At 41.5% G+C, this 27648-nt stretch overlaps 1 protein-coding gene and 1 long non-coding RNA gene across 4 annotated transcripts in view; both read left to right on the top strand.

The window, feature by feature from the left end:
• Nucleotides 1-27648, top strand: part of COP1 (COP1 E3 ubiquitin ligase) — a 103561-nt gene that overhangs the window by 64929 nt on the left and 10984 nt on the right. For all 3 annotated transcript variants that reach the window (XM_083507122.1, XM_083507121.1, XM_083507123.1), the window contains exons 16-18: nucleotides 11357-11474; nucleotides 16375-16499; nucleotides 17269-17429. In XM_083507122.1, coding sequence (XP_083363248.1) covers nucleotides 11357-11474; nucleotides 16375-16499; nucleotides 17269-17429 — 404 coding nt within the window. The remainder of the gene's footprint in view (nucleotides 1-11356; nucleotides 11475-16374; nucleotides 16500-17268; nucleotides 17430-27648) is intronic.
• LOC310708674 lies at nucleotides 17441-25861 on the top strand. Its single transcript, XR_014527147.1, has 2 exons — nucleotides 17441-19763; nucleotides 21746-25861. It is a non-coding gene; the product is annotated as an uncharacterized lncRNA (long non-coding RNA).

The raw sequence follows: 27648 nt of genomic DNA, 5'->3' as shown, positions 1-27648 counted from the left end.
AGCATTCTTTAGTATAAACTGTAATCACAACTGAATATAAAATGCTGGTAATGACTCTCTATTGTTTCAAGATGAAAACTTTTCATTCTGAAAGTATCTTTATAAATCTGCTTTAGCAGTGTGGTGAGCCTGCATATTCGCCATCTTTCTGGGGAACAAACCTGTTGGATTAAATGCCATGCCATGCATGACTAGGGCTGCAGTCCAAAGAACCATGTAACTGAATCTGTGTGCCCAAGAAGGACTTGAGAAATGCAAGTTCCAGTTCCTACACGTTGCATAGCAAATCACTTTTATAAATGATGAGATTTTCCAAAGCAGATTGTGATAGAGCACTGATCTGGTTCAGTCCTGGAATATAAGCCTAGAAGATTCTCCAGCTCTTACAACCTCCAGGTATAGGGCAGTATATAAATTCAATAAATAATAATAATAATAAATAATAATGTTAGTTTCCCAAGAGAATTTTGATTACACTTTTATTTCACTTCCCCTCCCACATTGAGAGTTTTCATGTCTGAGTGGAGATTTAGCACTATATCCAGTACTAATGGTTATGCCGTGCATCCATTGATTTATTTGGCATTAAATGTGTTGTTTAGCCCAGCCTTGTTACTAAAACCTGCAAAAAGTTTGCTTGCCTGTTTTTTACTCATAAGAGTATGAGTAAAAAGTAGGCTGGTAGTAGTAATTTTATTACTTATATGCCGCCCATCTCACTGGGTTGCCCCAGCCACTCTCAGCAGCTTCTGGAAAAATATATAATGTAAAATATAGAAAGGTAAATGTTTTGCAAACTAGAAGTGCAGCAGACTGGAGAAGGAGAAACTCTGCTCTGTCCCTCCTTCACAAACTCACTCACTTATCTGAAGGCAATTCCACTCAGATTTCTGCATGGAATTTCTGGTTGTCAGTGGTTATCAGTCCAGTGCTTAGATAAAAGACTCATTTAACATCCCGTTCTTAAGAATTGTTCGTAGCTGCAAAAGTACACAGAGCAGCAGCAGCATCATTTATACTCCACCCATCTGGCTGGGTTACCCCAGCTACTCTAGGCAGCTTCCAACACATATACAAACACAATAAAAAACCAAACATTCAAAACCTCCTGATACAGGGGTGCGTCAGATGTCTTCTGAAAGTCGTATACTTCTTTATCTCCTTGACATCTGATCGCGGGGCATTCTGCAATAAGGGCACCACTGCCAAAAAGGCCCCCTGCCTGGTTTCCTGTAACTTCACTTCTCACAGTGAGGGAATCGCCAGGAGGCCCTTGGAGCTGGACCTCAGTGTCTGGGCTGAAGAGACACTCGTTCAAGTATACAGGACGAGGCTGTTTAGGGATTTAAATGTCAGCATCAACACTTTCAATTGTTCTCAGAAGCATACCAGGAGCAAGTGTAGATCCTTTAGGGCTGGTGTCATAGGTCCTGGCTGCTCTGTCACCAGTCTAGCTGCTGCATTCTGGATTAGTTGTAGTTTCCACATCATCTTCAAAGGTAGCCCCACATAGAATGTATTGCAGTAGTCAAGCGGGAGATAACCAGAGTATGTACCACTCTGGTGAGACTCTGGTAAGACAGTGCACAAACTGGCAGGGTCTCAATCTGTGTACCAGATGGTGCTGGTAGACAGCTGCCCTGGACACAGAATTAGCCTGTGCCTCCATGGACACCTGTGAGTCCAAAATGACTCCCAGACCCTGGTCCTTCAGAGTCACTGTTACCCCATTCAGGACCAGGAAGTCCCCCACACCCACCAGAAAACAGTACTTCTGTCTTGTTGAGATTCAGCCTCAATCCATTAACTGCCATCCATTCTTACAACAGCCTCCAGACACTCACATAGGGCATTTACTGCCTTCACATATATCATGTGTTAATTTGTCAAGTAGATTTGTGGTGTTGCAATGGCTAAATATCTTCAATTTTTCAGGAAGTCCTATTTCCAGTTGAGCATTGTCCCAGCCCATTTCTCTGCTGTGCTGTGCATCTCTGTCAAACTGTTACCCCTCATATGTAAGCTGTGGCTGATCTGACACACTGGAATTAACCCAAACTCTGGTGACTGCCTAAGTCTAGGGCTGGCCCACCTATGAAGCAGGGTGAGGTGACTGCCTCAGGCAGCATGATCCACAGGGGCAGCAGATACAGATGTCTATCTTCCTTTCCCCCTTGTTCCTGATGTAGATCTTCCCTTACTCCCTCTTCCCTGCTGGGAGGGGGGCAGTTTTGGGGTTCACCCCAAAATGTATTGGGCTGGCCCTGCCTAAGTCTACGCATGAAGATTGTGCCTTTAATTCTGTGTGATGGTGGTTGAATCCCATATTTGCCCATTAGATCAAGGAATGTCCTAATTCTTCACAACAGCATGATAATTCCGAATCTTGGTAAATAGAACAGGTAGTATTGCATGATACAGTTACATTTCATTTTGTATTTTGACTCCCTGGCTCTGGATGTGATTCTCGTTTTGGACCAGACCCTAGCAGTTCTGCTTATTGGTAGCCCGGACCTCCTTACGGAAAGTGACCTTCAGTGTTTGTTCTATTCATGCCTGAATTTCTATGCGATAAGTAGAAAGTGCATTTCCACATTCATCTCTTTCCTACCCACCCTGCAACAAAGAACATTGTGTGTTCATTCTTTTCTTGTGGTTTTCTTATAACGTTCTGAATATATTAAAGCCCCTTTTATTATAATGATTTCTTATATCTTAAACTTCTGTATTAGGCATTCACCTTTCATTCAGAGCAATAGATAAAAGGCACTGGAGCATGAGTCCCCTTTTCTACATTTTTTCTTGATGCCCCAAGCTAAAAATTAGTGGGACAGTGTTTTATAACTGGAATACTTGTGTTGCCCTGAGGGCGCAAAATTGGCTTTACATGAAGGCTGTTAAAATAAATAATGTCCACAGGTAAAAATCTGATGAATACCAGGGTTGCTTTTTGAGCAAGTTATTTTGGAGTGTGGAAGAATTCTTGAAGTCCATGATTCTTTCAAGTGGTTGTTCAGAGTTCATTTTTCACTGGTATATTTTGGTATAGGTTTGGGGGAAAAACCAAGAAACCAAAGGCCCAGTGGGCATCATAGAATCGTAGATAAAGGTAATGGTACCCCTGACCATTAAGTCCAGTTGCAGACGACTCTGGGGTTGCGCGCTCATCTCGCTCTATAGGCTGAGGGAGCTGGCGTTTGTCCGCAGACAGCTTCTGGGACATGTGGCCAGCATGACTAAGCCACTTCTGGCGAACCAGAGCAGCGCACAGAAACACCGTTTACCTTCCCGCCTATTTATCTATTTGCACTTGATGTGCTTTCGAACTGCTAGGTGGGCAGGAGCAGGGATCGAGCAACGGGAGCTCACCCCGTTGCGGGGATTCAAACCACCAACCTTCTGATCGGCAAGCCCTAGACTCTGCGGTTTAGACCACAGCACCACTCACGTCCCTACCTGAAATGGTAGAGCTGGCTAATTTCTCTCAAAACATGAGAATGGTATCTATATGGCACGCCCTACATCTCAGGTTCCAAAAATGCTATAAATTTACTTGGGGGGTGGGGAGTTGGGAATCTAGGGATTATGGTTCTTTCCCAAGGCACCAGAAATAGCCTAATGAAATCTAATGAAAAGGAAGTTTTAAGTTCTGTTTTGCAGGTGTGACCTGTATTATATGTGCCATATGTGAGAAAGCCAGCTTCCCATGCTGTTCTGCCTGCTGTGACCCCCTTCGATCATTCCAATCTGTTCGATTGGGAAGGACACAAAACTATATCTGGTAGATGTGGAGCATTCATAAGAAGGGTTTTCATTTAAAGTAAATCCTGTAATATGCTGTGTGTTGAGTGAAATAACTTAGAGCGAATCCTGCTCTTTTAATCTGGCTGGGGAAGGAAGGGCCTGTCATGGAAACCAATGAACATAATAAATTTGTAGAGTTGGAAGGTACCCTGAGGGTCATCTAGTCCAACCCCCTGCAATGCAGGGATCTTTTGCCCAATATTGGTCTTGAACTCATGAGATTAAGAGTCTTACGCTCTACCCAACTGAGTGGAGCCTAGATTAAGTCACCATCTTGGTTGACTTGAGGAGTAGGAATAAGGTAGGGAAACATAATGTTTGCGTAGGCTCTGGAACGGATGGTGAATTTTATTTTTTGGATGTTCATTTTGGGGATACATTTTTGGTTTTGCTAACTCCCAGTTTTATTGTGCCTTTTCCTAAACATTACACCTTATAGGTTATAGGTTACTTTTAATAACACTTCCATATAAAGTGGAAGCAAACTCATTGGTGTGTGAGTAATGTTTAAAATTCACTCCATTCCGTTTTCCCCCTTGCACTCTCCTAAATGCAAAATCACTGACAGTGCCAGCTATTGCAGCTTCCATTAGAGAGAATAATGTGATACCCCTTCAGGAGTTCCCCTGGCTGCAGTCACGTTGGATGAGCTTCCAGCCATTGACTCAAATAAATTGCTTGATGGAATGACACTTTTAGATACAGATGATATGTCTGGTGTTTTCAGTGATATTCTGCATAAGTTTCTACATATATCCAAGATACAGTGGTGCCTCGCAAGACGAAAAGAATCCGTTCTGTGATTCTCTTCGTCTAGCGGTTTTTTCGTCTTGCGAAGCAAGCCCATTGAAGGATTAGCGCTATTAGCGGCTTATCGGCTTATTGGATCAGCTGATAAGCGGCTTAGAAAAAGGGGGGGGGGGAAACCCCGCAGGAACTCACAAGACATTTTCGTCTTTCAAAGCAAGCCCATAGGAGATTCGTTTTGCGAAGCACCTCCAAAACGGAAAACTCTTTCGTCTAGTGAGTTATCCGTCTTGCGAGGCATTCGTCTTGCGGGGCACCACTGTAATTTCTCTCTTTCTCCTTCCTTTGTTTTCTATTGCAGGGACCATGGCCTTGATGCTGTTTATGGCTAGCATTTTTTCCAGGAATATTTTTATTATTACAGGATACTGTATATGTAACATACAAATGTGTTCACTCAGTTTCCTTGGTTTTTCAACACTTACAAAAGTATTCCAGATTAATTCTGTATTCTAATGCCTGCTCAGTTTTTCAGGTACTGAAATGGCAACAGACACATGCAAAAGAGACATTTCACCAGACTAGTTTAACTTGGAAGTTTGCAGAAGGGGATTTGTGGCATGCTCTCCTCATGAAGGCTTGCCTGCTGCCTTCATTACATTTATTTAGGTGCCAGCTAAAAATGTTCCTCTATAACCAGAACTTCTGCTGATTAAACAATCTAGGGCCTTTTAAACTCTCTCGCTCTGTGTGCGTGCATAACTACGTTATGTATTTCTACTTTATTATACTCTGAACCACCCTGTGAACCTCGGATGAAGGGTGATATATAAACTTAAATAAAAATAAAAATAAAAATAAATCCTTAGGGAACAGCCCAGTGAGAGATAAACTTGTTACAGAATTTTGATACCTTGTGTTTGATGCCTTTAGTTTTACCTTAATAAATGTCCCTTAAGATTTACAGCAGCTCATGGCAAGAGTTTTGTGCAGACTGATCTGCACAAAAAACAGGCAAAAAGTGAATAATACCTGTTTTACCCTGTTTGGTATAAAAACTGGAGTTACAGCATAGATGTTAGTGTGAGATGAATGTCTGTGATCAGTAGAAGCTACATATATAGCAACAGACGGCCTCCCTATTTTTCTATGGTGATCGCATTTTAGCACACCCATGCCAGATTCATGGTGCCCTAGAATAATAGAATTGCAGAGTTGGAAGGACCCTGACGGTTATCTAGTCTAACCCCATGCAATGCAGGAATTCTGACCACAGCTATCCCTGGGTGGGCTCGAACCACCAATTTTCTGGTCCATTGTGCCACACTAATGACTGCACTGGCTAAAGGAAAATTTATTACTGGTATTATATGTGGATCTGTCCTTCTTTTTCCAAATATATCCCATGATCCTAAGAACCTATGTACTGATAAAAGTATATGTCAGTTGCACAGATGAGAGAGCTGACTTCAGTGTATGTGTCTTCAGACTCCATTTCTTTAGAATAATGAATAGCAGATTCACATACATACTTTTAAAACTACCTTTCATTCACTCTTCCACTCATTCTCAACTGGTTCTTTCACCCAAACTGATTAAGTTCTTGAACGAGGTATGCAGTAGAAGTTTATTTAATGGAGCCTTTACAGGCTGCTCCATGACAAGCTTTAGAAAAGTCAATAAAAATGTCCCTGGCATGTGAAGGCTGTTCCCCATATCCTGATGAATGTCATCTGTAACCTCAAGCCATAGAGAGACTGTTCAATGCAAAGGGTTTTTTAAATAGAAAAAAGGCTAGCACTTGTTTTTTCAGTTGCTATTCCCCTTGTTTAATGCTGCACAGGGAGGTAACAAATCCACAGAGAAATGCTACTGTTGAATGGCCACTTAAAAATAATGCCGTAAACTGCTGATAAAAAATAATGCTGAAATAGCTGTGAAGAGTTTGGTTGTGGGGTCAAGCCTTTGCTCCACAAAAGAGCATAAGTGAAAAAGATCCTTCAGAATGCAAGAATGTGATCTTGTCAGGAGAGAACCAGGAACCAGACTTTTTTTTGTTCGTTCCAGGAGAATCTTTGGATTTTTATTCTGACTTTTGTCATGGATGTTCCCTGGGCTCCTGAAAGCAAGGACTCTGGCGCAGTCAAGTGCTTACAAAGTTCCTTGTAGATTTTTCATAAATGTGCATCATTCTTAAACTATAACTTTGGACTATCTTGGATACTCATTACATTTCTGATCAATGTACATGAAAATGAAGGGCCCTTTCACACAACCTGTTTATTCATCATTCAGCCTGATTTGCTTCCACAGAGGTTAGATTTATCTGGTCTCCGTTGCACATTCGTTCTAATTCGTTTGTGAGGCCATAAGTGTTTGTCCTGCATTCATCCTGGTTTGCTTTAACACATCTTCCCAATAGTCATTTGTTCATCCCACACTTTAAAATTCATTTCCTCATCACATTCCAAACCACAGAAATTCCCATCCTTTTTAAAAAGTGAAATTGTTTCACCAGAACAACAGCGTCCTTTATTCTGCTTTAACTGGGCAAATCTTAAATTCCAGTATGTGCTTTAATCCCTCCTGCAAAATGGTGACAGTCAAGGCCCCCAAAATATGTATTCATGACATGCAAGCTGTCCATCCCAATCCATGTGATGATATATGGGCACATGTATCATAAAGATAGGAATGGCTCTTTTCTCTACCATGTGCACTTACCTTCCAATGCGCTTACACTGATGAACTCCAGTCCCATTTTTAGATTCCCCTGAATATTGCAGGAAGACACAGTTTTCAAAATTATTTTAGGAACTTCTCATGGGAATCCTATCCTGTAAATACAAAGAAAGTGAGTAAAAATAAAAGTGAAATTCAGTAGGGAAATTTCAGTTGCAAAAATAAGTACATGGTCTTGATAATATGGAAGACCTCTTACTGACGTCTTCTTTGTCAAACTGCTGCTAATATCAAGTTACACCTCCCTTAAAATAAAAGCAACTTTGATCTGTTTTATGGATACATGGTAAGGCTGGTTAATTGGTTCTAATGTATGTGCTATAGGTAATATTCAGCCATCATTGCAGACAGATTACTAGTAGTCCTATCACGTTGTGGAACTGACATAGTTATTTAATTGTTGTAAAATGTCTGTTACCTTTTCACTCAGTGCCTTCATGAGCTGGATTACCAATATTTTAGTACTGTGGTGTTTGTTTTAAGATACACAATTCTTTCCCAGTATTCTGATTGCTAGTTCACCAGTGGAACAACTCTTTTGAAAAGCTAGTTCCAGGTGGAGCCCTGCTTCCCCCCCCCCCCCAGAGTTGGGGCTTTAAGACAACAAAGGTATGATCTGTGTGTTGAGGTGCTTGGTAGTCCATTTTACCTTTCAATATATAGCTTGTCTCTCTATTCATTGTGCAGGGAAGAGGGTGAATGGCTGAACCACTAAAGATATTCAGCATTGAATTATAGGGACCAAAGGCAGTGCCTCTTGTTCTCTTGTTTAGCACTAGCTATAAGGAGGGGCCCACACTGATTCAAGTCCCACAAAAGCCTTTTATTTCACTGATTCTATAAAGCTGTGGTTACCAGAAGTCCATAAATCTTTGGTTGAAATTAGGATGTTACAAATTTTAGCAGAACTAAAACTTTTCTCTGTTGGTTCCCCATTGTATAATACTTCTCAAAGTATTTGGTTCCTATAATCCTTGGATTTTGGGGTATCAAGAGATCATTGCAAGCCAGGGTTGAATGTTCTTTGAGTCAAGGTTCCTTGCTGGCCTGGCAGGAAGACTAATAGGCTAGACTCAAGGGGTATTGGCAAAGCTATCTTCTGGTCTGTTCTTGGTGCTCATTATTAGAGGAATTGTCTGGCTGCTTTAGAGTTCTTTAAATATAGAGTCCAAGATGTATAGGATTGCCAGGAGCATGCCTAGTTGTGAGCAATTTCAGTAAATCATAAATCAATTTGAGAGGCTTCTGCCTGGGTACTTGGAATAGTTATTCCTCTCACTTAGCCTGGTTTAATCTTGGCTTCCTTAGCTGGTAGCACTTTTATCTTGTTCTGTGAAAGGTCCATATGGTCTGAAAAAGAGAAGGGGGAGAGAGAATCTCTTTAATTAGGAAACATGGCCACCTGTTCAGGCATTAATGAATGTGATGAGCATTAGACATGAGGTAGCTTCTTAAACAATGCAAGTTTGAATTAATAAAAATAATAATGAAACCTCTATTGGCACAGACAATAGTTTCTGTAATAATCAATTATTAAGTGGCTAATTTTAGAGCGCAGGGACCATACAGTTTCCTGGACTCATACTGACCAAAGCAGAAGTTGATTGATTGCATAGGCTATGCAGGCAGGCCTGCTATGATGGGGCCATATGCTATCAGGCTTGGAGTTGTTTACTGCAGAATTTGGAAGGAGAATTCAAAGCTGAAAGCAGATGCTTCTGCCCCGCTGCACCTTTTCCCTGTCTGTAGCAATCCAGTTTCTTATCTATTCCCTCCTCTCATCATTCTTCTGTCGATGCTTGAAGTCTGCAGCATTCCAAATGTGCCTACTGAATAGATGGAAGCGCTCCAGCCTAAAAGAAGGCTGCAGTCTTCAATAGAATTCAATCAACTGTTATCTTGCAGTACAATCTACTAATACAACCTTCTTCCAGAGAGGTAGTCTGGTTTAGTCTATTGCAGCAAGAATATAGTTTGTAATACTTCAGTTCTAGCAGATTTGCCAAAGTGTAAGCTTAAATGATCTACAGTCCACTTTGTCAGATATGTGAAGTGTTATCCTCAGTTGGCGGATATACATACACAAGAAATTGAAAGCAGTGAGACCCCAAACCCAGGCAATACTAGAGGTACAGGTTTCCTGTGCAAAACTCAGATTTATAGAAGAGAAGAACACAGTCCTTTCACTACAATAGTAATTATGCTGTCAGCAATTTTGTAGCGTTACTATACTAATTTAACACCTGTAATAGGAGAGAAATCCATGGTCTCAATTAAACAAATACTTTCTGAGACCATCAAATCTGTTTTAAATATATGCAAACACCGTATTTTCTGCTGCTAGCCTGCAATAGCTGTTGATTGGAATAGTAAGCTTTCCTAACTTTTCGATTGAGGAGACCCCTCCCCCCATTAGTGTTTCTTTGTTTCGTACTCTGACCTAAATAGGTTTTGGTTCCTCTTCACTGGCCACTTAGCTATGCAGCTCCCAATACCAACTACAGTGGTGCCTCGCAAGACGAAAAACTCGCTAGACGAAGGAGTTTTTCATTTTCTTAGCCGCTTCGCAAGACGCATTTCCCTATGGGCTTGCTTCGCAAAACGAAGCTTGCCCCGCAAGCTCCGGGGATAGCGGGAGAGCGCAGCGCGCCTTCCCCTCTCTCCCTGGACCCCTTTTGAACCAAGGGGCGGCAACGGGGAGAAGCGATTCTCCCCACTGCCCCTTCCCTTGCTTTAAAACAGGTCCGGGGACAGAGGGGAAGGTGCGCGCGCCTTCCCCTCTGTCCCCGGAGATTGCGGGGCAGGCAACGGGGAGAAGCAATCTTCTCCCCACCGCCCCTTGCTTTAAACAGGTCCGGGGACAGAGGGGAAGGCTCGCGACGCTTCCCCTCTGTCCCCGGACGGTCTCCATAGGAACGCATTGATTGATTTTCAATCCATTCCTATGGGAAACCGTGCTTCGCAAGGCGAAAAACTCGCAAGAAGAAAAAACTTGAGGAACGAATTAATTTCGTCTTGCGAGGCACCACTGTACCATAAGCCACATAATTAACAATGGTATAGCGTTGTACTGAAGTTTATGCTAGTCATAGTTGGTTTTCAAACCTTGGTTTAAAAATATATTGATACCCTAGTTTCAAAAATAAGCACAGTTGGCACGTGGAAGCATAATAGTACAACTCTGAAGGAGAAAGGCAAGAGCTATTCAAGGAGATGGGGATTGCAGTGTACTCCCAGTCCTTCCTGGTCTCATAACGTTGGGTGCTCTGCATCCCATGAAACAGCTAACTGGTCCCTGCTAGTTTCTGGTGGCATTTTCTGCATATGGTAGTTCCCTTCAGATAAGTGAACTCGGCAGTAAAGTTCAAAAGGAGGAAAACAGAGAACACTTCTTCATTGAGGACTTTTGTATTGCGGATTCACTTGTGCAGCTAGCTTGTGAACTAGAACAAATGTGGGATTAAAGGTAAAGGTAAAGGTACCCCTGACAGTTAAGTCCAGTCACGACTGACTCTGGGGTTGCGGCGCTCAATTCGCTTTACTGGCCGAGGGAGCTGACGTTTGTCCGCAGACAGTTTTTCCGGGTCATGTGGCCAGCATGACTAAGCCGCTTCTGGCAAACCAGAGCAGCACACAGAAACGCCGTTTACCTTCCTACCTTACCTATTTATCTACTTGCACTTTTTGGCAGGCTTTCAAACTGCTAGCTTGGCAGGAGCTGGAACCGAGCAACAGGAGCTCACCCTGTCGCGGGGATTCAAACCGCCAACCTTCTGATCAGCAAGCCCAAGAGGCTCAGTGGTTTAGACCACAGGGCCACCCGCGTCCCTAATGTGTGATTAGCAGCCCCCAAAGCTCCCTGCTTGCCAGATCAATGAATAGCTGAGATCCACATCCTTGACTAGCCGGCCTTTGATTAGAACAATAGTCAGATTCTTGATCTAGGGCATTATGTTCCATACTTCTTATATTAAGGTACTTGGTAAACAAATAATGGAGCAGTATTAGTAGCACTTTGCATACACTGATTTCTTTTTTCCTTCTTTGTCACACCACTCCCCAGATCACTGTGTTCACTACTATGACCTTCGGAACACTAAGCAACCAATCATGGTCTTTAAAGGGCACCGCAAGGCTGTTTCATATGCAAAGTTCGTTAGTGGAGAGGAAATAGTCTCTGCGTAAGTATTTTCCTTGGTGTTTGTGAAAAACGTCTGTGCTTACTGATTCTACTCGGTGTATTTTCAAAGACATTAAAATATATGGCTTGTGGGTGGGGGTATATGCACATACCATGCGTTGGTATGAAGTGTCATCCTGCTAAACAGATTGCTGTGCTTTTGATAGAACAAAAATAAAGGACTATTTCACACCTCCCTTGGCCTATGGCTTCAAAGGAGTCCAAGAAAAAAATAGCTAAAGCGGACATTTGCTTTATTTGTAAAATAAATCAAAAAATTGTCCAGTAGCAATTTAGAGGGTGGGATGGGGTGGGGTTTCTCTCAGAAGGGTAGTAGGAGATGGGTGATTGACTCAGTGGGTATGGTAAATCTGTTGACTGCAATTAGTCCTACAGGAAAAAACAAGGGATAGTATGCAGATGACCAAAAATAGCTTTAGCATATGTAATGAGACAAGAATCAAATATCTCTATTCAGACCAGGTCTCTCCATAGTTTTCACCCTCCCACTGTATATAAGGGTATGGTGACTTCTGTTTCAGTGTATCTGAAGAAGTGTGCATGCACACGAAAGCTTATACCCTGAACAAACTTGGTTGGTCTCTAAGGTGCTAAAGGACATTTTATTATTATTATTATTTCGACTGCGTCAGACCAACACGTCTACCTACCTGAATTTATTTGTAAAGTTTTTATTTAGCAGTCCCTTTAGAAGGAGGAGCAGAGAGCATGCTGAAACAAATGCTAAGTTCTGAAAAAGCTTGATCACATGTGAAGGTGATAATAGAAAGGCAGTACAGTAATACTTGTTCATCTTCATAGTTCCATCTATTGATTTATCATGATGCTTAGCTGGTGATATATTGCCATGTTGAAAATCAGATATCAACCAGCTCTATTTAATACCTAATGTTCTGCTCCAAGGCAAGATTCTTCTTACTGGCAGATGTTGCAAGAGCTGCAGGAGTGTCCCCTGGTGGTAACATACAGTTGCCATTTTGCTGCTTATGGAGTGTCATTTCATCTAATCCGAGAGGGGGAACCAGTAATGGAGAGAGAACCTGCTTGATATCTGGAATAAATTTAGGGTTAAGAGTACTCCAAAATCTTATTCTTTATTTCAGACTAGCAGTGATCTTTACCCTTGACTAGCAAATCTATTATTAGTACAAAATTGGGCATTTAAGCTGGGGCATTTTAAATCTGGAGATTTTAAAAATGCAATGCACCCATGGCAGAGTCCTATTCCTCCAGCTGGGTAACCTTTTTGGAACAAAAATGTCTTCATTTCTCTCCAGAAAGTGCAGGTAGTGGGCGCCTGTCCTATCTTAACAGGAGTGCTTTTCAATGATGCTGTTAGCAATGTGCCTTCACCTTGCTGAAAGGAGGCTGACAGACTTCTAAGGATGGAGGGGGGGTACTTAATTAGGATGTGCTTTATGCCTGATATTCATTTTATTCTCAGTGAGGGAAAATTTACTGAATTAAATAAAGATGTTGCTTATATTAGTTGTGATCCTGGATTATGGGGTTAATTGGTGCAATCTCCTGCTTCTGACATACGTTCTAGGGCTTCCCCTGGCCACCATAGCGATCCTCTACTGCCAGAGACTCAGAGCAAGAGCAAATCCCATAGTCTTGGGTCATGTACAGAGTTATAGTTGAACTGAACTCCTGTAACAGGAGGTCTGGAATACCATGCTAAGAGAGCTAGTGAAGAGGGGACAATATCCTTTGGCACAGCAGGTCCTTATCCCTAATCCTGAATCATAAAGTCCCATGAGGAGAACACAACATTTAGGAGCTGGAGCTACTCCAGAGGCAGATATAGGTACCAGAACCATGGGAGACAGTTTAAATTGGCCAGTAACCAGTTTTACCTTTACTCAAAGCATTAGCTACTCTAGGACTTCATACATACATACATACATACATACATACATACATACATACCACAGTGTGGTATGCTGGCCTGACAGCCACGGACAGAAAGTCTCTACAGAAGGTGGTGAATACAGCACATGATATCATAGACTGTCCCCTGAGTCCGCTAGATGACATCGCAAGGGTTCGTTGCCTTGGGAGAGCGAGAAAAATTCTCAGGGATGACTCACACCCCGGCCATCACCTCTTTAATCTTCTACCCTCGGGCAGGAGCTATAGAAGTATAATCAGCCGTACCAACAGGCTAAAAAATAGCTTCTATCTGTGGGTTGTTAGGCTGTTGAATGGAAAATAACATAGCAAAATTGACTTGCGAGGTGGTGTGTTGTTCGATAAGAGATTGAGTGTAATTTCATTGTACACAGGTTGTACAATGACAATAAAGGTATTATTATTATTATTACATACATGCATACACATCAATACATCGATTTGGAGTCAAGTGGGAGTTACGGTTCAAACTTCCTTGATGAACAGGAAGACAGAACCCACTCCTACTTTTCCAGCAATATTAGAAGGGTCCCTGGGGATTACATTATGGTACTGTTTTCACAAGCGAACAGTAAATGAAAATATTGCTTCATTTCAAAAATATAAAAAGATTTATCTTCCTTAGCCAACTTGAACTCTCCTGCCATTCAAATGACACAAGAGATCTATTTTTTCCAACTGAGATTAACTGAAGTACATTTTCTCATACTTCAAATAATTTCTGCTCTGAAGTTACAGAGGTTTGGCAACTAAAAGAGAAGCATTGCTTGTCAAACTTCTATTAAACTGAATGGTTAAACCATAGGCAGTGTCAAAACCACAAAGCATTTTGCCTGTGTAATCAGATGGCAACATCATGTGTGGGACCTTGAAAGGACAAAAGAGGCCTGTCCTACTTGGGAGACAGACATCTGAAAATGCTTGTTCCATAGCCCTAGGTTATATTGACAGAGCTGTCCAATTCAGCTGAAGCAATAGCTGGGCAAGGGTGTGCTGCGCAGAGATGTTGGGATCTCTTCTCTTCCACTTCCCTCCCAGCACAGTGTGCTGTATTGTAACATGGCAGTCAGTGGAAGAGCTTTATCAGTGGTTAACTGCAGTTAAAAAAAATTGTAAGAAAATATTTGCTTTTTCTAACGTAAGCTGTTTTATGAAGCACATCGATTAAATCTGCCCTGTGACCTCCATGCCATTTGGAACCACCTGATATTTACCAGGGTTCATCAGTTCTGGTGCTGCTTTATTGCATCCTGTGCATTGTGAATAGTGTGTGTGGGGGGGTACACTTTGGGGAAGAGTCTATGCATCTCCAAAGCAAGTGGTTTTTTTTCATTTTGTACTTTTCCCCTCCATATCTGTTGGCTTAATTTTCACAATTAAAGTAATTAAAAGATTTCCCTTCCCCTCAAAGGAAATCACAACATCAGGAAAGCAAAAAGCGTGCCTGCCTCTTCTGTGGCAGTCTGCAGACACAATTTGTTCAGGTCCCCAGACTTCCAATTTCACATTGCAAGGCCTCCTGCCATACTTGCATTTCTCCGATAGGTTTGTGACATTATGGGGAGTGTTGAACTATTCCAGTGTTCACTAGAGTCTCTACCCATTGTACACCCATTTGGTTCTATAGTGTAATTCCAATCTCCAGCCTACACAAACCTGCAGTGGTGCAGTTCCAGAGCCTCTCCACTTTCACAACTGAGCCTAATTGAAGGTGCTGGTGTTTAAATGGAGCTTTAAATGAAGGAAAACCAATAATCATAATTTATTATTTATATGTGATTGGGTTGTTGAAAGGGGTGACTGGCAGATATTATTGGACTCCCAAGTCCCATCCGCCTCAGCCATCTTGGCCAGTGGAGAGGAATGATGGGAGTTACATTCCAACAACATTTGAAAGGCACCACATTGCTACCCTTGGTCTAAATGGCTTTCTGATCCAAATATCTGAAAGTGTTGTTTCCTTCTGTATCATGCTGCCTGGGTATTAAGATCTTCAAAGGAGGCCCTTCTCCGTAGAAGAAAATACATTATGTACAGAAGAGAAGGCCTTCTCTGTGATGGCTCCCTGACTTTGGAATACCCTCACTGGTGCTGACAGTTTTAGACTTTCTGGCACTGGATTAAAACCTTTTTCTTGATCCAGGAATATAAAATTATAGTATTTTTAGCTAGTTAAATAGTTTTATTCCTCTAAATTGTACTATATTGCTATGTTTCATATTGTATTATTTCTAGATTTTTTTTAGTTTCTATGCTCTGAAATCCATATTTTGATGAAGCTATAGCTTACACATTTTAAGTACGTACCACCTACTAGGTGGTCCCATTGAGTGCAGTGAAACCTGCAGACTTGTCTGCCTCTTCCCTTATCTTTCCAGAAGCAAGAGCATATGTCCATAGTTGATTGAAATAGCAAACATTTTCATAATTTGTCACAATAATACACAGTATGTTGTGAGATGTTTTATTGATAATTACTGACCACAAAAGTTTGGTATATTCCTCATTTTGAGTTTTTACAGAAAAAAAGTAAAAACCGTGGTGTGGTTGCAGTTTTAAAGGAGTGTACACATAGACTTCACATGCTTGCATTGAACTCAGAGTTCATTTTAAGACACGTTAGTTTTAACGTGACATTTAATATAACTGAAGTTTAAAATAAACCAAAATCCAACTTACATTTTTAAAATCCGATTTAGGCTGGTTAGCAGATAGAGCACATTGTGTACCCTGGTGGATATATGCTAGGCCAGTTCTGTGGAATGTGTCTTCCTTGTTCAACTCTTTTGAGAGATCATGTTGGGAATCTGCTTTCTTGACTGCTCAAGCTACACACGGATACCTACGTGTGCAGTGGTTTTGCCTGCCCTGACAAATGTCCATGTCTTCTTCGGAGGGCCTTCCTAGCACTTTGACATACAGTGCAAACTAATGACTTATGGGTGATTCATACGTCTTTCTTTCAGGTCAACGGATAGTCAGCTAAAGCTGTGGAATGTAGGAAAGCCACACTGTCTGCGTTCCTTTAAGGGTCACATCAATGAGAAAAATTTTGTGGGTTTGGCATCCAACGGAGACTATATTGCCTGCGGTAAGTGAAACAACTGTTCAGCAAAGGGGACCAATATGTACTGCCTGCAAAGCTGTAGGAGGGTCCAGCACATGCTTGAGTGGCACAATGAAATTAAAGCACCTGATTTGCCACAGCACATTGTGACTTACACCCCAATTATAAAAACTGAAAACTTTTAAAGCACTGGGGCATATGGTGGGTGATTATCTCTTCCCTCTTCTGAGATTCTTTAAAATACTTTAAAGCTGTCGGCATAGCTGCCCCTTGCCACTCTTTCCTGTGGCTGAATAATAAGCCAAATACTTCAGTCTTGCCTCACAGGATGTCCCTTCCAGACCTTTTATCACTCTTGTAGCTTACTTCTGAATCCTTTTCAGTTTGCTACCATTCTTCTTGAACTCTGGTGCCTGGAGCAGAGCACAAAAGACTTTATATGAAGTCCCGCCACTGCATGGTGGAGTGATAATAGGACATCTTGAAAATAGTGCTTATGTTTCTACAGTACAGTTAAAAACTCTTACTAGCCTTCAGAACCACTGCCTTGCACCGTTTTCTACACTACCTGAATTTTATGTGTCTGGCAAGTGTTGGCTACGACGAGTTGTAAGTAATGTTATGCAATGCAATGCAGTGATCTTCTACCTTGGAGTTCTCTGCTTTAGCTGTAACAGTTAGCCCCCAACCCACACTTACATACCCCATCAAAAGCTATCTGAAATGAATATTTAGGAATCCTTGCACATTGCCAATCTGCCTCCTCTTTCTTTATTTTTGCTTTTGATTGCAGGAAGTGAAAATAATTCCCTCTACTTGTACTACAAGGGTCTCTCAAAGACACTGCTAACCTTCAAATTTGACACTGTCAAAAGCGTCCTGGACAAGGACCGTAAGGAAGATGATACAAATGAATTTGTCAGTGCTGTGTGTTGGAGGGCACTGCCAGACGGGGTAAACATTTTTGCTCATTTTCCCTTCTTGTTGTATCTTAGTGTGGGTTTAGCAGGTTATTTATCTGGGTCCAGTGGGTAAAAAGGTAAAGATGTGTCAAAGATGGTGAAAGATTCCCTTTTGGGTAAGGAAGCAACAAAAATGTGGGTTACTGCAACAACATGAGCTGTGTCCCTGTCCTGTGGTAGCCTCATCTGGAGGGTACTGCATTCACCAGGGCTGCCTTAAGACGCTAAACTACTGGTGCTGCAAAATTTACTGCATTTTTGTGGAGGCTGTATTAGTCATCCACAATGTGTATCCTGTGGAAGTTGGTTGTACAAGCAAATATTAAGCTGCCTTACACTGTGTAAGATGTTGGTTCATCTAGCCTAGGTGATGTTTGCTTTGATTGCCCCTGAGGTCTTTTGCAGACCTCCAGTCTGGTATTCTCTTAATTAAACGACCCGGGTGCAATCCTTGGGACTTTCATCGTGCAAAACACATCCTCTTCTGTGGAGCATGTTGATAATTAGAGCTTGGTGAGAGCGCAAGCTTTGCCTTATGCTTAGTTTTGACAATATTGTTTTGGTCAATGGTGTTCATTGTTTCGTTTTGCTTTTCATTGTTTCTTCCCATTTCCCTGGCTCACTGTTAGTGGGTTAGCTTGTTCAGAATGAAGTATACACTTCCAGATTTAACAATAAATACATTACTTCTGGTAAAAGAGCCACCATAGCTGCTAGAGGGCCATGAAAATTTTGTCCCTGGTTTTTTCGACTAAGGGACACGGGTGGCCCTGTGGTCTAAACCACAGAGCCTAGGGCTTGCCAATCCGAAGGTCAGCGGTTTGAATCCCCACAACTGGGTAAGCTTCCATTGTTCGATCCCAGCTCCTGCCCACCTAGCAGTTCGAAAGCACATCAAGTGCAAGTAGATAAATAGATACCGCTCCGGTGGGAAGGTAAATGGTGTTTCCATGCACTTCTCTGGTTCACCACAAGCAGCTTAGTTATGCTGGCCACATGACCCAGAAGCTGTCTGTGAACAAACACCGGCTCCCTTGGCCTATAGAGCCAGATGAGTGTGGAACCCCAGAGTCATCCGCGACTGGAATTAATGGTCAGGGGTTCCTTTACCTTTACCCATGTACTATCTAAAACCAAAGTGGTACATTGGTTGCCAGATGTGAAATATATTGGCATTTTTCTTAGCTCTCCCACCCCAGTATTAGACACTTTCTCAGATACAGTGTTGGAAGCTAGTCATCGCACTTACTTAGAGGAAAGCAAAAAAGCTATTGCTTGTGGACACATACACAGTTTGATTATGTAGATTAGGCATGGTCTCGATCTACCAGTATTGTTATAATGAAGCCATTTCGTTTCATGCCTGTTTGTGTGTGTTCATTTCGGTGTATAAGTAGGTTGACTTGGGAAGGACTTGCTAAGTAGAAATGCCGTGTAGAAAAGCCAGAGGCTTCTGGATGTTGGGAAAAAATGGAATGCAAATCAGCCATGGAAAAAACCTAGAATCTTTTTCAGAGAGAAGCCAGGAAATAGTAGCAATATAAGAGGATTGTGAAGAGCTCGTAAATCTAGCTTTCTTCTGATGGGGCCAGAATTATCAGTTTGCCTTCATCAAGAACTATTAATTGTGTAGTCTTTGTGCAGCATTGTGAGAATATCCAAGTAAATCAGGAAACTGGACCTGAAGTGCCATTCCCCATTTGTGTGATTGTGTGCGGTTAGCGTATCCTGGAGCTGCCAAACCTAGCACCTGTTGCTCGAAACAGATTCAGAATTCAATTTCCCATGTTGCTTTCATTGTTGTTGGAAAGTTGGCATTGGGGATGATTGATATGAACTGACCTGATCGCATTTCACAGACCAGTGTGCAGATATGAACTTAGTTATCCATCAACTTTCACACTTCCCAAATGTTCAGTGCAGTTGTCGTCTCAGTCAAAACACTGGAAATGCATATTTTGAGATGAAGCTATGTTTAGGTGTGTAGATAAATATATGTAAATTTTGTGAATTTTAGGGGAGGGGGATTTCAGATTAATGTGAAAAGGTGCATGGAACCAACAAAGGTGGACACTAATTCACCTATCCCTAATTGACCTACTGTGCTGGCAAAGGATATTCTAAAATGCATTGTTTGGATAGTTCCAAGATCACTTACTGTAAATTTGGGAGAAATAGGTTTAGTCACCTCCCAAGTGTTGACTTCTAAGTCACACTCTGAATCTACATCTTACCCAGGATAATCACTTTAGAAAGAATTCAGCCACAGGGAAATGGTAGAATTATCCCTCTCATTGATGAAACTGGCCTCAAAATGCCAGAGAAGGCAAGAATAGAATAGAATAGATATTTATTACGGCCATAGGCCCATACAGATAAAAAACAAGACATAAATAACAGCTTGTGCACGTGGGAAAAAACAGCCGCTAAAACATCACTATAACAATAAAATACTGTAAGATGGAATGACATACTGCGCCTTAATTAGCTTGTAGTGCACCTTGGCAGCGCTTTTGGGTAAGGACAGCGACCAGAAACCTAGCCACTCTCAGGGTCGTATGGATATCCTTATCCTGCAGGATTTGGGCAAGGTGGAATTTTGGTGGGGTACCCTCTAGCTTCTGTATGATTGATCCCAACAAATTTGCCCGTGGCACATTAAACAAGGGGCAAGTAAACATAATGTGCTGAAGCGACTCCGGCGTCTCCTTATCACATACACACATGGCGGAGGCTTGGCCCTTTGAGAATCTATGTCTCAGGACATTGGAGGGAAAAACGTTAAACCTCGCTTTGGTGAAGGCCAGCCTATGGGCAACAGTCGAAAGGGAGGAGAGGTATGATGGAACGCAGTAAGTTAAAGTGATACCAATGTTCTGGGGCGAACAAACACCTCCCCCCAGCGAATAATTTCGCTGTAAATCGATGTCATCCAGTCTTTGGCGGATCAGTCTTTGAGCAGTGATTTGATCTAGTTTTAGGGAATCTAAGGGAGAGATTCCATAGCTCAAGAGTTTGGCATGAATTCTACTAGTCCAAAGGCTGGAGAATTCATCTCGCCATAAGCATTGGACAAGATAATGGTCTGGTAATCTATGCCACAATGATAACCAATAATTGAAGACTTGCTTCCACAGGCAAGTTTCTAAGGATGCGATCTTCAATTCTAGTCGCATGGCTGCGTTGCTTACGCACAGGGGGAGCATTAGGAGCCGACGTAGGAATTGGTTTTGCAGAGTCTCAAGAGGAGCAAGATCTGTCATCACGGCCCAGAGCGGGGCAGCATAAGCTAGCACGGGAACCACTTTTGCCTTGAACACCTTTAGGGCCGAGGGAACATGCAAAGCTCCATCCGAAAAGAAAAATCGGAGGAGCGCATATGACAGAGTTTTGGCCTTGTTAAGTAGGTGTTGAATTTGTGCTTTCCACCCCAAATTGTATTGAAAAATAACTCCTAAGTATTGAAATTTTAGGACTTGCTCTATTTTTGCTCCACCAAGCTTCCATTCGTATAATCTCCGACTTCTGGCGAAAATCAGAATCTTAGATTTAGCATGGTTGATGGTTAATTGGTTGAGTTGACAATACGTGGCAAAGATCTTCAGAGCTCTGGTTAGTCCAACACGTGTATAAGATAGAATTACCGCGTCATCCGCGTATAAAAGGAGTGGACAGCGGTAATCCGCTAGTCTAGGCGCATGTGTACTTGGAGATGAGTTGACTAGGGATGCTCGCATGTCGCTGATGAATAGATTGAATAGGCAGGGAGCCAATATACATCCTTGGCGCACTCCCTTGTTTATTGGTATCGAATTTGTGAGGTCGCCCGCAGGAGTAAGTCTCACTCTGGCAAGGGTACCTTCGTGGAGCTGACTTATAAGCCATAAGAGTCTTTTATCGATGCCCTGTTTCGCAAGTTTCTCCCAAAGAATATTTCTAGGAACACTGTCAAAGGCTGCCTTAAGATCTAAGAAGGCAGCACACAGGTAGCCCCGGGGAGGGGAGGAGTACTTCCGTGCCAGATGGTAAAGAACTATCGCATGATCAGTTGTAGAGCGTTTAATTCTGAACCCTGCTTGTTCGTGGCCAATCTGGTTAGTCTCATCTACCCATCGCAATAGTTTCGTCAGCAAAAAGCTGGCATAGATTTTCCCTATGATCGAAAGGAGGCTGATGTTACGGTAATTTTCCGGCTCCATTGGAGAACCTTTTTTATGAATTGGTACTATAATGGCCTCCTTCCATATTTTGGGGATGAGTCCAGAAGCGTTGATTGCGTCGAAGGTTTTGGCCAAGATGCCAGAGAAGGCAAGAGGCTTTTAACATTCTGACCTCTTCATCCTTTCAATTGGGGGTGACTTGAATGTCTTCAAGGCATGTAGCACTAGACCATACAGTAGATAGTTAACTCCTTATTTTATTAAATATGTGAAATGTCATCTCACCTTTAAAATGTTATTAATTAGAAAAATGCTTAAAATTTCTGTACAATTTGTGTAAAATGTTTGAGACAATCAGAATTATGTCATCAATGTTAACTGCTCTTAAGCTCCTTTGATTTTAGTGGGGAGCATGTGGTACCTGGTCACTGCATTTTATTTCTTCTGCGCAGTCTGCTTTCAGTGAAAAGTTTTCTGTTTCACAGTAGTGCTAGTATGCACTTGGACCGCCTTTCCCACTCAGTTTTGTCCCTAAACAGCAGAAGAGACTTGCTTAGCCTGTTATGAGTTAGACAAGAAGCTCAGTCGTTAATGTAACATTTACAAGCAAGTGCATGCTACTGAAAAAGAGTGATGTTTTGTGCCAAGTAATTTTAATGTCACAGTTTCTCAAAAGAATTGCAAATTGTGCCAGTGTGTATTTGCATATAATACTTATTAAGAGTACAGTTCCTATCACCTTCTAGATTCCCACAGTGGATGCCGTTTCTTATGTGAATAATTGGAAAAGGTGCCCAGCTGACTGTAGCAACTCTTTACTCATTATTACCACCTCAGGAGTCCCACTCTTGAGATCAACATAAGCCTGTCATGGTGTTATTATTAGTGGCACAGTTGCCGACTCAAATTTCAGTGTTTTGACACTTCAGTCCTTCTGCAAGGCCCTTTAGATAATGTGATTATGCAGAGTGCAGGATTTAGAATTCATTTGAATCTTTTTTTAGCAGGCTCATCACAATTCCCATTTGCTACCTTCTTACCACAGGTAGGGCTCTCTAGAGATTCTCGTCCAGGAAATTGTTTCTCACTAACTGAAAGGAGATCTAGGAAAAGGTCCCATGCCTCCATTCCTCAGTCTGTGTGGTATTATTGCAATTAGCAGCCATATGTTTCTCTTGAGTTCAGAGGTCAAGTTTGCAGAACAACTCTTCAGCACACTTCTGCATGGTCTTAATTACAAAACCAACCACATCTTAATTGTCTTTTAACTTTGCGAGATTGGCAGAAGAACAGTCACAAAGCTTATGATTTGTTTTTGGTTTTTTAAAATTATCTCCGAGAAAATAATGGTGCCTTTATTATCCTGTACAGTACAACATTGCTTAATGTTCCATCCATTCACTTTTTGAAAATTACTAGAAAACAGCTTTCCTAAGAGCTTGGGTCCTGATTTTCACTCCTGTTATGATTTGTTTTCTTACTATTATACCTTTGGTATTTTCTAGTCAGGCAGAGGCAAATGAGATTTAAGTTGTTACTTAAATCTGAGAATGGGCTTGAAATATTTGGAGGCTGAAAAGCAGAGTGAACCAAGACTGTATGCGGTGAAATAGATAGGCAATAGCTGGGTTTTTTGTTGGGGAAGACAGAGCCCGGCAGCAGTTCTTTCAGAATGGCATAACTGCCAGCACTTGTGATATGTGAAACCATGCTATTTCTTTTTGTGCGGTAGAACCAGCTTTTTCAGATTTATTGCCTGTGTCACAAAATATGTTTTTAAGTATGCCAGATGGTTATTTTGGTCATCATAGATGTAATAGCTCCTGTTCCTTAAGTACGAATATGAGATTGTGATTGGATTGTAGCATATTTCTCCCACACTTTCACCCACCTCTCCACAATTTACAAATTCATTTAAATATTTGACTCCTTTATTTTAGTACCCAAGTTAAAAGCAAATTGTGGTTGATATATGTTGGCATTGATCTTACTTGTAGTCTCCCCTTGCCAGGGTTTGCCTCTTCCAAGTCTGCCAACTGTTAATTACCCCTTTTTTAACATTACTGGCTCTGAAAACAAGGCATGTGACCTGACTTCTTACATATTATTTTCCAGTGGGATATAGTGTATACAGTATCTTTCTGGCGTTTACAAATATATATTATAATCTAGGGCAAGTACACTCAGTTTTTATAGCAATTTAAAATGTGAGATTTCTGGAGAGGTGATTTTCTTCTCGTATCCAATTCAGAAAATAATATGCAAATGTAGGTACGCATATGCGCATACATCTACAGCTGTAACCACACACACACAGACACACACATGCTTTCTGAGACATATATTTATAAACTAGATTTAAGAGCATTGTGTTCCACTTATCAGCAATTGTATCATTATAATAGTAATTACCTGGATTAAAACACTAGTTGAACACAAATTGCAGTTGATAGACTTTAGTGTTAAAATTGTTTTTCTCTAATTCCGATTGATAATCCATGCCAGTTGCAGGTGCCTCAGATCTGTTTTGACCCAAATTGTAGTGCCAACCAGCTCCTAGCGTCACACTCACCTTCTGGATAGTAAAATACATTCTCCTGCTGCCACTGAAATCACTTACTTTATCTTATTAGTATATTTTCCTGTTAATTAATAACCCTGAAAGGGGTGCAGAGAGTGAAAAATTTAGAAAGCATGCAAGATGTAAAATGCCTTTTATCCAAGGCAAGTGGAAGAGCTTAACTAGTATTAATTAGCACAGGGTTCCTGAATTGGCTTTTGTCAAGCAGAGAAAATTATTAGTCACAGGGCACAATTGATCAGGCATGTCTTATGTATAAACGCTGTTGAAATGAATTCACAGAGTCTCTACGCTCTTCTTATTTATGAAAAAATTAACTTCAAGATGATATTAAAAAGGTATGAATAAAACTAACCATGCCAGAAATACAGTTTGATACAACAATATCAAAATAAACATATCTTTCTGCGTGTGCTGAGTTCCACAGTGGGGCAGTTCTGTGCCATTGGATGTGTATGTATGTTTTTGTGTGGGATGTATATATGTAAGTATTTATGTATGTACGTGTCAGGGAGAGGCAAACGGGGAAAGAGCTAAGGGGAGAGACCAGCACTTATAGAGAGCCGAAAGAGATAATTAGTAGTCTGTCGTCTGACAGCGAAGAGGAGGCGGGGAGGGGGGAGGATGAGCCCAGAACTAGTCATTCTGTAAACAGAGGAAATCAGAGGCGGGGTTTCCGCAGACTTGCATGTTGGGCAAAAAAAAGTAAAAAGAAACCAGACTGGGTCGGACATGCTCTGAAGCACTGGAGATGTTCCTTTGAACTTTGTAAATAAATCAAAGAGATTGTAACTGGCAGCAAGCCTGGAGTTTTTATCTATGCCGGCTTGGCAGCACACACCTCTTACAGTACGTATATGCAATGTAACTAAACATTGCAATTCTGCTTCTTCCATTGATTGGGCTTGTGCAGGAGGTTCCTTTTGTGGATCTCGCTTTGAAAACAGCAGGTCAGTACTAAATTCAAATAAACAGTATTATTAAATGTTACCCACAGAAAATGGAAACACTGAAAACTTTCAATCCAAAGCTGGGAAATGTAAAACACTTTCAGCCCAGACCCTTAAGACCATGTACTCTTGTCCCGGCTCTATTGCAGAAGTTGTAAGCACAGAGGATTCAAGGTTTATTTATGAAAAATATTCATAAATATTTTTTATAACAATATAATATAATTATAAAATAAAACCATGTAATTTTTTAAAATCAACCAACAAGAATGATGGAACAAACAGGAATACAGTGGTACCTCTAGTTATGAACTTAATTCATTCTGGAGGTGCTTTCTTAACCTGAAACTGTTATTAACTAGAGGCGTTCTTTCGCTAATGGGGCCTCTTGCTGCTGCTACACCGCCGGCACACAATTTCCGTTCTCATCCTGGGGCAAAGTTCTCAACTTGAGGTAACTCTTCCAGGTTAGTGGAGTTTGTAACCTGAAGCATTTGTCACCTGAGACGTTTGTAACTCGAGGTACCACTGTAATAGCTCAGTCAGTAAAGCATGAGATTCTTAATCTCAGTGTTGTCAGTTTAAGCCGCATGTTGGGTGAAAGATTCCTGCACTGTAGAGGATTAGACTAGTCACTAGATGATCCCCATGATCTCTCCAACTCTACAATTCTATGATTCTGTGAAAACAGAAATATTCTAATTTTTTATTAAACATATTTGTTGCTCCTCCCCCCCCCAAAAAAAGCCTCAAAGTGATTGGCAAAATAATTAATTAATTAATGCATATATAAATCCAGCATAAAATAAAACAGAGAAAGACATTTTCTTAATTTCCCTCATAAGCTTGGTGGCGCAGGGGAGTGTCCACAGTCATTTAAAGGTTAAAGCAGAAGGCTCCTGCGGAATCTTTAGACTGATAATCCTGATGCCTCAGTTTCTTGTTGCTGTCAGATGAGCCTCACTCACTTGGGATGACCAATCACGCTCCTGCAGATGGGCCCAGTTGTAAGAAGAGAATCTAAAATGCCATGGATATTGGAGGAAAAGGTCATAGTGGTGTAGGGTTCCATGGTATATTGGGAAAACTACTAAAAGCAAAGAGGAAGAGCTTGAATTATGACAAGTGGAATGCGCTAGGTACAATGAAGCATGCAGTATAACCTGAAATTTTATGGGGTCAAATAAATCCTTGAAAAATGCAAAGAGAATTTGATTTTCAGAAAAGGTTAGAGCAATTACTCAAATTATGAGGCTATCCAACTTATGGTCTACAAGGAAGTCTCAGAGGTTGCATTGACGACACCATTGTTTTGGGAGACCTTAGCATCGAGGACCTTAGCATACACCCACCCACCAAAGAATTCTGGGAACTGTCATTTACCCCTCACAGACCTAGAGTTCCTAGTACCCTCAATAAGCTACAGTTACAGTCCCCAGAATTCTTTGCAGATGGGTACAGTGGTACTTCGTGTTACGTACCACCCCTCTTACGAATGCTGCAGGTTACGCGCTCCACTAACCTGGAAGTAAATGCCCCTGGTTACGACCTTTGCCCCGGGATGCAAGCGGAAGTCGTGCTCCAGTAGCGCGGCAGCAGCGGGAGGCGCCATTAGCGAAAGCATGTCTGATGTTACGAGCGGTTTCCTGTTAGGAACGGACCTCCAGAATGGATTAAGTACGTAGCACAAGGTACCAGTGTATATGCTTTAAAGGTCTGCTTTGTATGCCTTAGATTATAATTGGCCCAGTCCATTAGTCAGATACACATTCCCATCAATCCTGGTGGTGTGTACAGGACAGGATGCTGATGATCTGAAGGTAGAAAAGCTTTCTCTGAGTTGGAGCTTGTGGGTAAGGAGATGTGAGACCAACCTGCTGTATGCTTGACGCTTGCCCACCTTGATTGCTTAAAGTATCTGGATGGGTCTTGGAAGCAGTTAATTATGCCTTTAAAGAGAGGTGGTTCCCACAGTCCCGAAATCCACAAAATAAAAAAATTCAGATCTAGACTTGCTTGTCCAAGGCTATTTGTGAGAGGACATGCTTTCCAGTAAGTTTCTTTAATTCCCATAGGACGCTTCATTCGCCTTGTCCTGCAAATTTGGTGTGAAGATGCACTCATCCCAGAACACTGAAAAGAGATATTTTCCCTATTTTCATTACTGAAAATCATGAGGCAACCTCATTCAGTGTCTCATGTTGTCAAGCTATTTTTACTTGGCAGTGTTGAGAAATGACATCTCTACAAGCTTCCATGTGCTTCTCCATATGGCATGTGTCCTACTGAGCTGTCCCATGAGTAGGCATGCTTTCCTGTTTATCTGTTGATATTGAGGGGTTGGGGAAAGAATCAGTGTTATGTTTTACAATATTGCCACTGCAATGCAACCTGTCGAGGCACAGTTAGCAAGATAAAGGAATTAAGTGGAAGAAAAAGAAATAATTACAATGCCTATAGCCTTTTGAAAAATTCTGTTAGATGAAAGTGCTAGTGTCAGATATCATGGTTTAATTGATG

Source organism: Podarcis liolepis (assembly GCF_965112155.1).
Source record: "Podarcis liolepis genome assembly, chromosome: 6".
In the NCBI taxonomy this organism is placed as follows: Eukaryota; Metazoa; Chordata; class Lepidosauria; order Squamata; family Lacertidae; genus Podarcis; species Podarcis liolepis.
This window is presented reverse-complemented; position numbering and strand designations above follow the sequence as displayed.